General features: G+C 42.0%; 1 protein-coding gene across 2 annotated transcripts in view; it reads right to left on the reverse strand.

Moving 5' to 3' along the window:
* The window catches only part of ADAMTS3 (ADAM metallopeptidase with thrombospondin type 1 motif 3), a 124,849-nt gene that overhangs the window by 81,989 nt on the left and 27,360 nt on the right, over positions 1–15,500 (reverse strand). For both annotated transcript variants that reach the window (XM_088133178.1, XM_088133177.1), the window contains exon 4: positions 375–531. In XM_088133178.1, coding sequence (XP_087989304.1) covers positions 375–531 — 157 coding nt within the window. The remainder of the gene's footprint in view (positions 1–374; positions 532–15,500) is intronic.

Below are 15,500 nucleotides of genomic sequence, written 5' to 3' on the forward strand. Positions count from 1 at the left end.
AAAGAGCTCACTCGTGAGCAAACTTCTGATTTCCAAGACAGTGTCACCTGCAAGTAAGCGCTCCACTATCTGCAAATCCTATGACTCAAAGACTTTGATGTCTGTATTCCTGGTGGATCGGCATGACCCTATCTTCTGTGCTCCTGAGTTTCAGGTAACCTGCTTCCTCTACTGATCCACTGCAAAATGATTTTTCTAATACTGATCTGAAGCATCCGCTCCCAGGCAAAAGAAAAGAGACTCTGGAAGTACTGAGCAAATAAACTGAACCACTAATCTTTTTCCAACCAAGAAAAAGTGACAAATAGTGAATTAACCTTGAAGAAAGGCACATAAGTGATGGTAAATGAAGGATCTGTAGATAGAAGCTATACCTTTACTTTGGAAATCAGGGAGAGTATCTGCTGGACTCTGTGCAATTGCTGACCTCCTATAAACCATGTGAAGCCTTCCTTTCTCTTCCTCCATTTGTTTCCCTTTCTCCAGTGGCTCAATGAAATATTCATCTTCGCCAACTTTGATCATTCCAGCCTAGGGAGAGAGGAAAAAAAAGGAAGAGGGCTTAAACATGTACAGAATCCAGACTACTGATTTATAATAATAAACCATTACTATCATTAAATAGCAAACAAATGAAAGTAATACAATTAAGTCTTCCCTTTCAAATATTTCGTGCAACTGTATTGACTGCACCTAGGCAATACTATGGGCCCAAATTATGAAAGAGTTACTTCTTAGTCTGATGAAGATTCAGAAGACTGTTATGTAAACAGGCAGTTGCAAATGTCCCCATTATCAGTGAAGAGACCTGCCTTCTTGCTGGATCATAGGAAGACTGCTAGTAAGAAAACTAAAATCTCTCTCCTAACGTACACAAGGATCTATAGGTTCTAAATGGAAAATAGTTCAGTCGCTAGAGTTGTATCCGTACCCATTCATCTCATAAAGGTTGCTAAAGACAACTTTGTGAGAATCATGCCAGGTGGGAGAGAGGGGCTACTTTCAATTTAGACTTACCTAAAGGACCTATCTAACTAATCCTAAGAGATTAGATTTCACCCCCAAAAGGTCTGACCACTGATCATTTTAGATGTTCCATCCAAATCTCAATCAGATTCTTTATAAAAGTTGTTTCCCAGACGGATGAAAATTCAGGCAACTGTAATGTAAACAACCAGTTGCAAACATCTCCCTTATCAGTGAAGAGACCCACCTTTTCGCCCATTCATCAGAAGGCTGTTACAAAAAGAATCAGAAAGTCTCTGCCTTAACGTATAGAGGATTATATTGGTTCTAAATGTTCAGTTATTCATGGAACCCCATCCCTTCCATCTCAAGAAATCTTGAACTTTCAGAATTATGCATGGAGGAAAAGTCACTTTCAATTTTAGCTGCCAAAAAGCCCAAAAAGGTTTTCTGATGAAGGACCTTATCCCTAATGCACTGATGTATTAACTAAGATCTAATGAAGATGATCTTTATGATAGAGATCAGGTAGGCCACAAAAGCTCATTCTCAATTCAAGGACTCCATTGCAGAATCCGCCCCCCCCCCCCCCAATCAGGTAGTGTTCACCTTGTAAAGGTTTGGCATTATCTGAAGAAGTGGGGGTATAAACTATCTTGAATTCAGAATTCAGGTTTGAAATGCCCCCTTTGAATTTGGAACCGCGATTTGGAGTGTAGTTGGGCCATTCTGACTGTTGTGCTCTGAGCTTGAAGCAGAACTACTCTGGATGAAAACAATACCCTTTGTGTTTAAAAATGATTGATAAAGCCCATTTTGCACTTGAAATAGCAGTGGTACACTCAAAACAGGGCATTTTGAATCTGAAGTGGGTTGAAACATTTTGCCTGCTCCTAATCTCGACATACCTGTTCACCCAGGTTTTGATTAAATATATTTCTTGCTGTCCTATCTGTTCTGTCTTCTTATTATTAATATCTTGTACCACGTTTTTTTTTCATTTTTCCCCACTGTCGAGTTAGTTTAAGCAATGAATCTTAATAAGGTTAGAAAATGCAAAAGGGAATAAATGAAATGACATGTATTCTCATGGATTTTCTTTGCTAAGAAATCTCCAGCTTAGGAAACAGGGCCAAAGTATGATTTTTTGTGATCTGTAAAAAGTGTTCAGCTTAAAATGGGGGGAGGGGGCAAGCTCTATAATGAAATACATTCCCTTGGTTCACCTGTTTCCACTGGTGCACCTATTTCACAGAAGCTCCACTGTGTTTTCCTAGAAGCCCTTTCATGTTAGGTGGTGACCACAGAAGCGAATGTCATATGACATTTTCCACCACATGCATAGGAATCACAGGGCAAAGACTGGTGCTATCTTCTCTGGTACTCATCAGACAGACCGCTTTGCAAAATAATGTTTTAAACCCTTTTGATGCTAAAAGACATTCCGGTGTTTTTTGTTTCCCTCCTCTCCTCCAGCAGAGAAGAGAATTCCAGGGAAATTCTCAAGGGCACAATTCTCAAGGTCACTTCTTTAGGGACCAGGTAGCCAAAAGATGTGTGTCCATGGGGCAGAGTGTCCTGTTTTTCATTGCCCAATCCTCTCTGCAGTCTGTCTTCACACGCTTCTATGAAATCCCACAGAGAGATCTCTAGAGGAAATCCATCTGGAGGTTTTTTGCAGATTGAGAAATGTGGGCAGCCTTGCAGAAGGATCAAGAGATTTGTACAAAAAAGCAAACAACCCCAGCATGGTCCACAACTTCTCAGCGATAAAGCTCAACCCCCACCCTCACCACCACCCCAAAATTCAACGGAACACTAAAGCATCCTGAGAATGCGAGAGCAAAACAGAAGCCCCTTTCATGGAGGATGAGACCTTTGGGGAAACAAATGGAGAGGTTTCTGCTCAGTATTGGTCCTCCTGGTGCCGGATGCTTCTGAACTGTCCTTTCCCTCTGGGGTGGGAGGGCTAATGTTCATCATGAGAACTTTTTCTTTCTAGAAGGTCCACTTAGAATCACACCCTTATTTTCCTCATGCCATTTGGCTGAGAAGCATTATGAGGTTGGCACCCTTATAAATCTCCTGACAAGTTGAGGGGTTGTTTTCTTGCCACCTGGAATGGGAGGGGGAGTTCCACTGCCAGTACCAGGCCCTACCTCGGCACTCCAATTTTGTTTAAATATCCTGTTTGCAAAAGTCTTCCAGCTTGAAAGCAGCCAACTCCAGGTTGGTTTTTATTTTGTCTGCCCTTTTAAGAGAAGGAATGAAAGAAACTGCCCAAGAGAGCCATGGGGTTTTTCTAGGCAGGATAAATAAATGCATAATACGGGTTTGTGCATGCCACATTCTCTCTTAAGAACACAGCAGCTGCTCTGCTATTTCAACCAGAGCCTGTGATTAAATTTGTACCGTTGCTAATTTATTCAAGTTTACTTGATAATCTTGCAGATTATTCTTCCCTGCTCATCCCAGTTAGTTGGGGTACAGATTTTTAATTCGTTTTCATTAGAATTATAGTCCACCCTTTCTGTCTGCATTACTTAACTCTCATGATTCATAAAAGGGAGACAAAAGAAAATTCATTTCAGAATAAAGGAATATATGGATGTATTCCATACAATATTGTCGCTAGGTTGACTTTGAGTTAGCATCCTCTATAGACTCAGCCACTGTGATTTAGAAGCTCACGAATGGCTCAGTGTTGTGTAAACCCATATGACACCTATCCAATAGATCATGGCTAAAGAAACCACACTAGATTCACACATCACACCACGCCATGTTTTTAAGCAGTCAGCAGACATCAAGATCTGTTTTGGTCTTTAATACAATCTCAACATTGCAGCCCTGGGATCAGATACAAAACAATAGTTTGAAAGGGTTGATATGGGGTGTGGGGCCATGAGTATGTATGAATTAAGGTGCAAAAGTGCTACGGGACACTAGTTCAACTCAGCATTTTTTCCTCTGTCACACTAAAATCCATTCATCGTGCTTCCTTGTGCTCACACTCTAAATTAGGTGGTAAAAATGGATCGTGCTGGTCCTGCTGTTAAACAGTTGGAAGCCCCAAAGCCTTCAAGATCTACTATAAATCACCCAGATATATATTGCTATCCTGACTGGCATTTCCCCCTCTCTAACTGAAGCAAATGACATTGGCCCCAAGCTCAGTGATTAATAACCTCATCATTTCTGAGTCAGGATTATGAAAAAATCCTCCACGAGGGCTGGTTTAGAAGGATACCAAGAAAACTAGGTTACAATATGGCTGTCATAAGATTGTATTCAGGAGATCCAATCCTGCAATCTTGGTTCTCTACCAGTCTTCCTCAACTGATCAGTTGTTGACCACAACATCCATCATCCAAATCTACCAGGATCTATCACTGGAAAATATTTTCTGGATTGAATGAGTTACTGTGGCCTCATCCCCAGAGCTGTATTGGTATCAATCATCATCAATCTGGAAACTAGCAGTCTTCTTTATCCTGACCCCTGTACTGCCCGATCTTCTGACAGGTTGCAAAGAACCTTGCCCCCGCCCCCCTGGATATTATAAAATCAAGATATCAGTGATGCTGTAAATTCTCTGCTTTTCCTTGATTCTGTTACTGTTCTCTTAATTTTATTAGGTTATTAGTTATATTATTTTATCAGCAGGACCCAATCAACTTAGTCTGGGCTTGGAACCTAAGCATGGTAGGTTTGGTTAGCATTTGGGTGGGGAACCACCAGGAGGCTCAAGGACTGTGGGACAGACTGAGAAGCCAATAAAACACCTCAAAAGGAAATGGCAAATCCCTTTTGTAATGTTGCCAAACAACACCACCCACCCTTGTATGGCGTGTCCATGAAGTCACTAGGAGTTGGGCTCAACAGAGAGACATATTTATTATCAACATCATCACCATCATCACCACTGACAACATTGAAAGACAGGTTGAAAAATGCTATGAAATCAGGTAGATAAAGGTGAACTTAAGGGTATGTTGCAAAAGGATATGAAAGCCAACAATAATAGGGAGAAAGTACTGTGTAATTTTGATGAGGCTTCAGTTTTCTCTGTAGCTGCTTGGTTAATCACATAAGGGAGATAGAAAGAATGTAAAAAGTCAGCAAAGAGAACCATGGGCCAAGTTCAGAATAACCATCCATTAAAAGCTTCCCGGGCAAATCTGAAAAGCTGCTTAATTCTTCAAAAAGTATTCTGGCACTAACCCTGCCAGGGAATTGCATTTTCTTTGTCAAAAAGTGCAATCTTTTGGCATATGTCTCGGCCACTGGCCAGCTGGAAGTGAATTAAAGCTGTTCCTGGTGCTTTAATCAATATGGGATATCAACAAACAACACACATATATTGCAATTTAGAACTGTTAGCAAAGATCACATGTCCCAGCTCACTTAAACTCTATTCTAGCTGCACAAAAAGATAGAGTCTCCCTCTAGTGAAGTTCAGCTCCTGGTGACTATGTAGAGGTCCATGTATGCTTCTCAGCAGCAATATGGAATATGGAAGCAATATGGAAGCAGTTTGTTTGTAATTTCTCAGCCCGGTTTACATCTCTGGGAATTTCAGATCATCCCCCATCTGAGTACTAACCCATCCTGAGCCTGTTTATTCTTTTCAAGATCAGCCAAAATCAGTTTGGAACTGCCAACTGTGACCATTCATGAAACATCTAACTGTCCTTCAGAAGACTCCATTTATTGCTTTCCTGAAAGTTCTAAATTTATACATAAACTGTTGTATCTTTAATCATTCTCATATACACTGGAATGATTAAAGTACAGTAAAGATACATAAGCAGATTAGTTGCTTCTGTTATATTAGACTGGCTTAGAGGGTCCTCAGATTTTTGACCACACTTCGACACTGAGTGGCCTTCACAAAGATCCAAACCCATTTCAGCAGCTACAGTGTTTAGGCTGTAATTCCCACTTAACTGGGACACCCATTGGTTTACCCTGACCCAATCAATTTCTCTCAGCCTGCCCCCCCACCTCACTGGGTTGCTTTGAGGACAATATCCCTTGGATTTGTTAGCTACACCAAGAATGTTTTTGCTGAAGTGTAAAAATGGTTGGATAGGAATAGTTTACACAAAATAAATACTGGAGATAAGATAAAGGTGATGACATGCTGTGATTTGCCTTTCTAAGTCATGAAATGTGAAACCTGGAGACACTGATACGTAAATATCAAATATAGTGGAGTCCTTGGGGTTCTCTGAGCTTGGCTGTTAAGCAGAGATTAACACCAAGATTATCACCAGACAGACAATCAGCAGTAAACAATACCCTAATCAAGGAACAACCAGAGGAAAAAACAAAACGAAACCCACAGCCCCACTAACACTGGCAGGGCATGCCACTGTATATAAACAGAGAGCACACCCCATCCCATTCTAGCACTGAAGATGTTACCTAGTCAAGTAATGAAATGTTTGCAAGAAAACAGCCAAGCTCAGAGAACTCCAAGGACTCCACAGCTCAACCCTGAGCTACGCATATTCACTTCTATTGATATCAAATAGAGCTCAGACACCTTTATTTATCTGCATTATGTGGATTTATCAGGTGCTACACAGGTTCTTCATCAGAAGACACATCCCCCAGCTTGGGAACTGCTTTCGCATTACAACCCCAATGGAAGAATGGCTTTAAATCCATTTTCAACCATAAATAAGGCTTAAAGCAGTTCTTAGTTGATTTATTCCTCATCTCCACTGCTTGTGTCCTTCCACACATTTTAGGTGTGTATTCGAAAGATACTTCACTGAAATAAAAATATTTTCATTTTTTTTCCTATAGTAAAGTAGGCCTTGGCATGCAATAGGACCCCAAGGCAAGTTTAGGGAAGTAACTGTATATAACACATTGCACAATACCTATGATATAGGCAGCAGGTCTTGGATTCAGGGACATCGACTGGGGGCTGGAGGTCAAAAGGTCAAGATGGAGGGGAGGACCATGAAATCGATGTCCCACTCCTTTTTTACACATGGCACATACAGTATGTGATGCAAGTACAAAAGGGGGGCAAGGCTTTGATTGCACAGTCACAGCCACCATCTTGACTTTGAACAGCCTTCCACAGGACCCACCCCCATCCCGTGCAGCATCCATAAGAGAAGATAAAAAAGATTCAAGAAGGTGATTGTGGCAATCTGACTGAAAGTTTACCTCTTTTGTATATGCATCAACTTCACACACATGTACAATGGGGTAGAGTTTTGACTGAGCTGCCACAACCGCCATCTCGAGTTTTTTGACACACACACACCCCGCGGGTACCACTGTATGACCGACTTTGAGATACAACATTTTCTGTTCAGATTCACTGAAAACAGATCCACAATTTAAGGATTTAAATCAATCATTTCTCCAGTAACACCAACACCCATTCCCAAAAGTCACAATGAACAGGAAAAAAGCAAAAGAGAAAATGACACTATCTTTGTTCACATTTTTCCAACTCAAACCACTGAAAGTAATTGGCTGTGTTCTCACAACACCAGAAGGAAAGAGAAGAGGGCAACCAGACCAGCAGCAAGGTGGATGGACCCAGTTACAATGGTGACGGGTATGCTGCTGAAAGACCTGAAGGACCAGGTTGGAAACAGATCGTCCCGGAGAAGGTCTATCTATGTGGTTGTTAAGAGTCCACACCAACTTGATGGCTCATAATCAGTCACTTAATTTCATAATACACTCAGTTGGGTCAGTTTCAAACCTCATGGTTAGAAGCTTAGTTAACCTGAACCATGGTTTGTGTGGATCTTAGTGTGTTGTAGAAACTAAGTCTTTTGGGTTAGTTTACAGTTCAGTGGAGATAATGATTTAATTCAATAGGCAGCCTAAGTATGAGTTCCTTTAACTACAACTCAATCTTCTGCTTTAAAGGCTCTGGATTAGAAAAGCTGCCCATCCCTTCGATAGTTATTAATCAGCAACAACTGTTCATATCTCAAATACCAAAAAAGGAACCAAATCCTGAAGCTGGTGTTTCTCCATGTGTGATCTATGGACCCCCAGTGATCCACAGAGGTCCACCAGCTGGTCCACAGGCTACCAGTGATCCACAGAGGTCCACCAGCTGGTTCACAGGCTACCAGAGATCCACAGAGGTCCATCAGCTGGTCTGCTGTATCCTCCCCATGTTTACCAGCTTGCTTGTCACTTCACCCCCCTCTTTACATGCACTGAAAGTCAACTGATTTGCCAAAAAAAAAAAAAAAAAGGATCAGTGGCTAAAAACTAGTTCACTGAAGCCAACAAGTGATACCTTAAGAAGCAAAGTAAGTACCAAGATGTGACAAGAGTGAACAGACTTGAGTACAGTTACTGACTGTGAGTCCATAAGTTTTGTGCTACATGGAACTGTGAATTTGCAAGCACAATGCTTCCCATAAAGCGCAAATTGGAAATACAACAACACATGTCTAAAAATGGGATTTCATGGGGCTAGGTGAGCAAGACATTTCTATTGAAAAAAAAACACCTGAAATTAGGCTATTTTTTTTATCATATCCAAGTAGTAAATAAATGCCTAATTTCAGGGTGGGGTGTTGTTCTTGTTTTTTGGACACTGTTAAAAACAGAGGGGATGGGAAGGTACACACAAATACAACTAGAATCATATCTTATTTGCTGCAAACCTGATCTCCCAAGCAATTCAGTAGGAAAACTTAAGGAGGGTGAGTTGGCTCCATGGTGTGGTACCTCCATTACTTGAACATTTATTTGGTGGCCCACGAATGCGGAAAGTTTGAGGAACATTGCCCTAAGTAGACCTAGGCACCAACTCTCTCCCTGTATCTACTTTGGCCTCAGTTTACAAAATTGAATAATGGAAAGTTTTATTGTCCAATAGGATACATACTTTTCTTTCTCAGCAATAAGAAGTAAACGCCAACCTCTAAGTCCAAATATGACATCAGAAATGGGAGCATTAAAACACAGAGACAAAACAACAGGGAAAATACCAATTTCCCAGGATATTCCCTTGCTAACTATAAAGAGTTATGTGTTCCAATATATGTGTAAATTGGTTCACATTCACAGTGTTGTGTGACTGTCTACTATCTCTAGATAATTATCATGGTCTGCACTTCTTTCCTATCGCTCCAAAAAGTTTCTGACACCTTTCATTTATTATTTATTATACTATTATATATTAGTATCGGAATATTCTCTAGTGTCATAATGGCATGTCATATAACTCATTCAAGAATAAGGGGTCCATAATGCCCAAAAGCTTATGCTATGATGAATTACTTCATGTAAGAAGAAATTCTTTAAGATGTTGCAAGACTTGTTCATGATTGTTCCTGCAAGCCCCACGGAATTCAGTTGGATTACTCCAGGGAATTCCAGAACCACAGCTCAAAGCTGCTTCCTATGTTTATTTAGTAGGATTCTTCCCTAATGCTTTTGAGATCCAGCACAATTCTAATCATATCTACTCCATTGTTGAATTCAGTAGGACTTACAGCACAATGCCTGTTTCACAAGCACAATTCAACCTGAGTAAAATCATGCTGGATTGTAACATTAGCTGGATGACAAGAAGACCTCAAAGACTGTGAAACAGGAACATCAACGTACTGGTATGTGGGAATGACTTTGGGAGACAGGGGGAAGAGCCACAGCCAGGAGAATGATTGTATAAGATGCGGCTGAGCTTGCAGAAGGAATGGGGGTACGGCAAATGTCTTAGAAGGGACCCTCCCTAGTTCCTTGCACTGTAAAGGGAATGGGGGTGGGGTGGGGGTGGAGGAGAGATGTACTTGAGACTTGCAAGGTTTTGTTAATATACCTTATGATAAAGTAGAATTAGTGCATCTGGGTACGCTTCCTGTCTGGACTACCACATAAGGCTGACAGTTAAGGACTTGGAAGAAGAGAAGGTATGGTGGAGCAGGAAAAATCCCATTTAGAAGTCACAGTCTGCACTGATTATTATATTGAAATAAGAGTCTACCCTGATTGATTTCACAGTAAAAAGGCAGTTGGGAAGAAAGCCAGTTCCACACCACTGTGGAGAGTGGAATATGTGATTGCTTCTCAAGCAAGAGAGAGGGCTCGTATTACTGCTTTAGCCAGTGCTGGTAACACAGCACCTGAATGTTGCCGTACTTTCTGACCTTAACAAAACTACCTGCAAAGCAATAAAACCAAGTGCTGGAACATCAAGTCCAGAATTCACTTTAGGGTAGCCTTCCTAAACCTGCAAGTTACAATCTGCAGGCAAAGGACTTCCTAGGAAGATCTGGATTCATACCCCTTTGCACACATTAATGTTATATTTGAGATGTAAAGTCCATGGCCCCCAGAAATTCAGGCAATTCTAATCCTGAAACAGAAATTACCTGGGGTGGGGGGAGGGACAAGGGAGATTTGTGCAGTGAGAAGGGATTATAAAATATCGGAGTATCTGCCAGATGAACCATTCAGATTAATTCTTCTATAGCAGATCACTTTACTGGAAGATTTGAGTAATGAAAAGGAAATTACTGTTTGCTAAAAGGAGATTTTTCAAGAATGCACCACAGACTAGCACTTGATCATGTAGCTATGAAAACTTCAGAAGAAGTATTCTGATGCCATGATGTATTTTTACCTACAAAGATCAATATCATGGAGACAACGGTTTTCTCTGTGACACTCTATAGATTCTGAAGAAGCAGGATAGAAAGAGTATGGATGCTTTGATCTTTGGTGTTAGAGAAGACTCCCGGGAATACCATGGATAGCCAAGAAAACACACGGTTCATCAAACAAATCAATCCAGAGATCTCACTGGAGGAACAAATGACCAGGCTCAAATTATCATACTTCAGACTTATTATGCAAAGACCCAGCTCCCTTGAGAAGTCCATAATGCTGGGAAGGATGGAAGGAAAGAGAAGGAGAGGATGAACAGCAACCAAATGGATGGACTCACAGCAGCAATGGGTCTACCATTGGAAGATCTGAAGGACCAGGTTAGGGACAGATCATCCCATGAAAAAAAATCTACCTATGCGGTTGTTAAGGGTCAACACCAATTTGATGGCATATAATAAAATCAATCAAAAGGAATTTAACTGGGTTTGCAAGATCCTAAATATAGTCTGATAAAATCAGCCAGAAATAAGCTCTGTGATATTTTCCATCCCAGCAGAAAAAGATATCACCATCCAGTATTTTATGTACTTTTCCAGGCATAGCTATGCATTGTTTTGAATATTTGCATATAGGCTTCTGAGAAACAAGGGACAAATTACGCATCCCTCATATACTGTACTTGTCTGTGAGGCCACAGTGCATGTACAAAAGAGTGAACCTTGTTTGTGATGTTGCAATGTATCTTTTGGTATTTTGGCATCATCATAGTTAGGAACAGATGGCACTTATGCAAGGCAAAAATGCTTTGGTCAACGAAGTTCTTTGTGCCATGGAGGTGACCCAATTCACCTTACCAATGCACAGTGTTGATGTGAGTCATCTTACGAAGGAGCATTGTGTCCTTTCTGAAGCTGTTTCTTACTGAACGTGCCCGAGGTAATCCCAAAAGGAACGCAAACCAAGAAAACCAGCACCTTCAATTCATTTTTCTGAAGCAGAGAGAAATGCTGCTTCACGTGAAGTATAGTCAAGTGAAATTATGTTGGGAATTTGCAAATCAAAAAAAGGGGGGGGGCATCCTTTGAATCACACCCAACTTTGGATGACTTCAAGGGTATGTGGCTTTGAGCCACATTTGGCTGCTAGGATTTGGGTGGCCACCGCTGCTTAACATATAGAAAGCCCAAGATTCAATTCATGGCATCTCTACATAGAGCTGGAAAAGGTCGCATTTGGGAAGCCATAGCAAATCAGTGTTAATCATATTGGACATTCCATTGACCTATCTCAGTGTGAAATAGTGTCCTGCTATGGATGAGCAATGCCTCAGACTCCATCCCCCAAAGCTGCTTAGTGTGATGGGATGTCTAGCACAATCTGGGAACCCAGGGAAGGAAATTGCATAAGGGGCACCTCCTCGGCCCTGGGGAGGGAGGAAGGATGAGAAAGAGACTGTGTCTTGATTATGGTAGGTCTAAGTTGATCTAAAGAACTGCACTAGCAGACATATAAGTTTCTGCACTTTACAATACAGATCTTTCCAGAAATCCAGGTGGTTCTTGTTTGTTGAGTTAGCCTGTCTTGTGGGGCCACTTAGGAACCTCCCTGCAGCATCTGTGCATCCCTGGATAATGATGCAGCTGCTTTAAGAATCCAAAGCACTGCACAGCCTTACTCTCTTTCCTCCTAAGTTATTAGGGATCATTGCAGCATAAAAATCTCATCTGAAACCACACTCAGCTTCATATCTCCCTACTTGGTATTTCTCAAGTTTTCTCTGGCTGTGTTCAGAGAACCCACTTCACCTGCTTACCGAAATAACCCACTTTCTGGGTTTGCACAATAGCTCAACCATAACTACCCGAACATGCCAGGTTCACACAAGTGTGGTTAATGACAAAAAGTTAACCAAGGGTAAAATTCATGGGGCTGTGCAAAGCATTTGAATGAGATGCTTTGCAAAGTGCAAGAGTGCAAGCCAAGCCACACTCTTTGAATCATCAAAGCAGCCTCATTTTCTGCACTGCTGCTCCTCCTGCCTTCACTGGCAGGCACGTGCCTGCATAACTGCTTTGCTCAGTATGTAGAGACAGCTGAGAGCTGCTTCTGACAACTTTGCAAAAGACTGAAAAGATTGCACATTGCTCTTTTACTATATCTTGTAACAGGGCAGATGATTGGTTCATCTATACCAGCCGTGGGAACAGTGGTGTCCACCCATGGGTCAAATTCTGCAAAGGCAGTTTTGCAACTGAAACAATACTCGCCTTCTTGCAGATGTTGACCCCATTCCTGCAGACACTCGTGGATGAGAAACTGCAGATATTGCTGAATTGCAAACCAAATAGTTTCACACATAAATATTAGCTATCAAAATGTATTTCAAAGGAGAAGAGAACTTCAGTGAATATCTTCTGGAAGGACTGGGGCGTCCTCGCTTTGTTTCGCTTACTAGATGGCCTAAGGTGTATGTCCTATTTCCATCCTATTCATTTTTTGTTTCCCGTCTGCAACTCTGGGCTTCCACTATTCCAATACATCTCAAGGAAAAGCTTTATAGGGGACCTACTGTTGGTTTTTTCAGACTGGGGAATCTGGGCGGCCAGAAGAATGGACAAATGTTTAACAGAAGACAGTAAAGCAGGAGTTGCACCCTCCACCACTTCCAATAGTACAGTAAAGAGAAAACAAAATACATTGGAAAGCTCTGTAAGAATAAGAGAGAACAACCAAAGCCTGTTTTGAAGGGAAGAAAACATCTAAATGACTGACAGATGCATTTAGGTGTGGCACTAACCATAACCAGCATGGCCAGTGAGGGATGCTGTGATTTGTAATTTAGCAATATTTAGAGGAGAAGAGACCATACCTGTTCCCATCTCTAACTCAATCCTATTGACTCTAACTGGCATTTGATCTCTCCTTTTCCCCCCTCATTAGCTCCTGATCTTTGTAACTGGGGAAGGAAAAATGGGATGTTCTGCTTGCTAAACAGATACTCAGTCTTGGTCAAGTATCAGGAAACAAGGAGAAAAAGAAAGCTATTTGCCGAGGCAGCTTCTACAGCAGGACAATAGAAGGAAGAAGGCTCTAAGAAAGTGTGGAAGCCAATCTTAGCTAGGAAGGATGAGGGTGACCACTAGATGGCAGCAAAGAGAGACAGAAAACCAGCTCAGTGCTTCCATCTACTGGTCATGTTATTTATGCAGTGGAGAACTAGCAACCCTAGTGCTGATGCAACCTGCCAACGTTGCTCAGACATCAAGAAAGCACCCTGAGCCGCCATCACTGATGTTCCTCCTAAAACACCAGTGTTCCCTTAGATGTAGTCACTAGCAACTTGTGTGTCTGTGTTTGTGCCTTTGAGTCAGTGTTGACTCCTGGCAACTGCTTGGATGTGTCCCTGCAGCTTTCTTGGCAAGATTTCAGAAGCGGTTTGCCCTTGCCTCCTTCCTGGGGTTAAGAGAGAAGGACTGGCCCAAGGTCACCCAGCTGGCTTCATGCCTAAAGTGGGACTAGAACTCCCAGTATCCTGGTTTCTAGCCTGGTGCCTTCACCACTACACCAGATTGGCTCTTCGCTAGCTCTTTAACTGATGACCAATATTGAGATGCAGGGCCATTGGAGAGGTTTGTCTCAGGGCTCAGAAAACTTTTCTTATCCCTGTAATACACCTCTGTTTTTAAACTTGAGTTAATTTTAGCTTCAGTTACAATCTTTGGGAGAAAATGTTGCATCGGTATTTCAAGATGGTGCAATTTCGAGAGTGCGGTTCACTGCAGGGATGGACAACCTATGGTTCTTCAGATGTTGATGACTTCACATTGATTGTATACTGCAGTGCGATGTGGCTGCAAAAAGCCAAATGCAATTATTGGCGTCAACCACAGAAATGTAACTTCCAAATCACAGAACGTCATTGTTCTGGAGCCTTCTGGAGACAGATCCCACCTTAATTATTATGTCCAGTCCTGGGCACTGCATTAATAACTACTAAAAGTCTGGTGTAGTGGTTAAACTATTGGACTAGAACTGGGCAGACTCAGGTTCTCCTGCCAGGGAAGCTCATGGACAGCCATTCTCTTTCAGCCCAACCCACCTCACAGGGTTATTGTGGGGAATTTTTTTTTTTATTGTGAGCCACCCAGAATCACCCTCTGGGGGAGATGGGTGGCATATACCTTTAATAAACAAACAAATAAATAAACTAGATCTCAGTCTCCCCGTTTCTAGATCTCAATCTCCCTAAACCACACCACCACACTGGCTCTCTACAACTGTATTGCCAATCCAGAACTCCCTGTTTTAGAGGCATTTCTTTCTGACAAGACTGCAGCCAACCAGTATACCATGGTTTCTTTAATTATGTTTTACTGAATAAGCCACAAGTGGCTGAGTCTGCACAGTCCTCTAACTCAGAAATGATGCTTTGATGAACTCAGTGGTGGGCCTCCACCACCACGCATTAAAGCACAGCCAACCAAATCACATTAGGGTGGAAGTTGCTGTGTAAGCCCCACCGGTAGCTTCCGAAACCAATAGCTAGTTTCGCTGTCGCAATGGGCACTTTTGTAAGGGATCGTGTCCCGGATGGGTCTGTGTCTGGCCCCTTGCTAAATAGCTCCACTGAAGAAGGAGGAAAACTTCTGTGCTCCATCAGGGAAGGGCTAAGTTTCAGGGGCAGCAGCTCCTGTTGGTCTGCCAAGACAAATATACAAGATCAGGCTGAAGGGAGGTGAAGAAGTTGGTGGAGGTGCTACGTGAGAGCGCAGAGACAGCCCTCTCTGGAGACGGCCCTCCAGCCTTTCACTTCTCAAAGAGTGGACATAAAACGGGCTTTTGTAAACCTGCTGCTGCCCCAACCTAAAAAACACACACCCGAGTGCCAGCGAGACACAGCTACCTTTCTCCCACTCTGT

Source organism: Python bivittatus, unplaced genomic scaffold (assembly GCF_059951505.1).
Source record: "Python bivittatus isolate LINGU-HERP-01145 unplaced genomic scaffold, Pbiv_v1 ctg000070_np1212, whole genome shotgun sequence".
Taxonomy (NCBI): Eukaryota; Metazoa; Chordata; class Lepidosauria; order Squamata; family Pythonidae; genus Python; species Python bivittatus.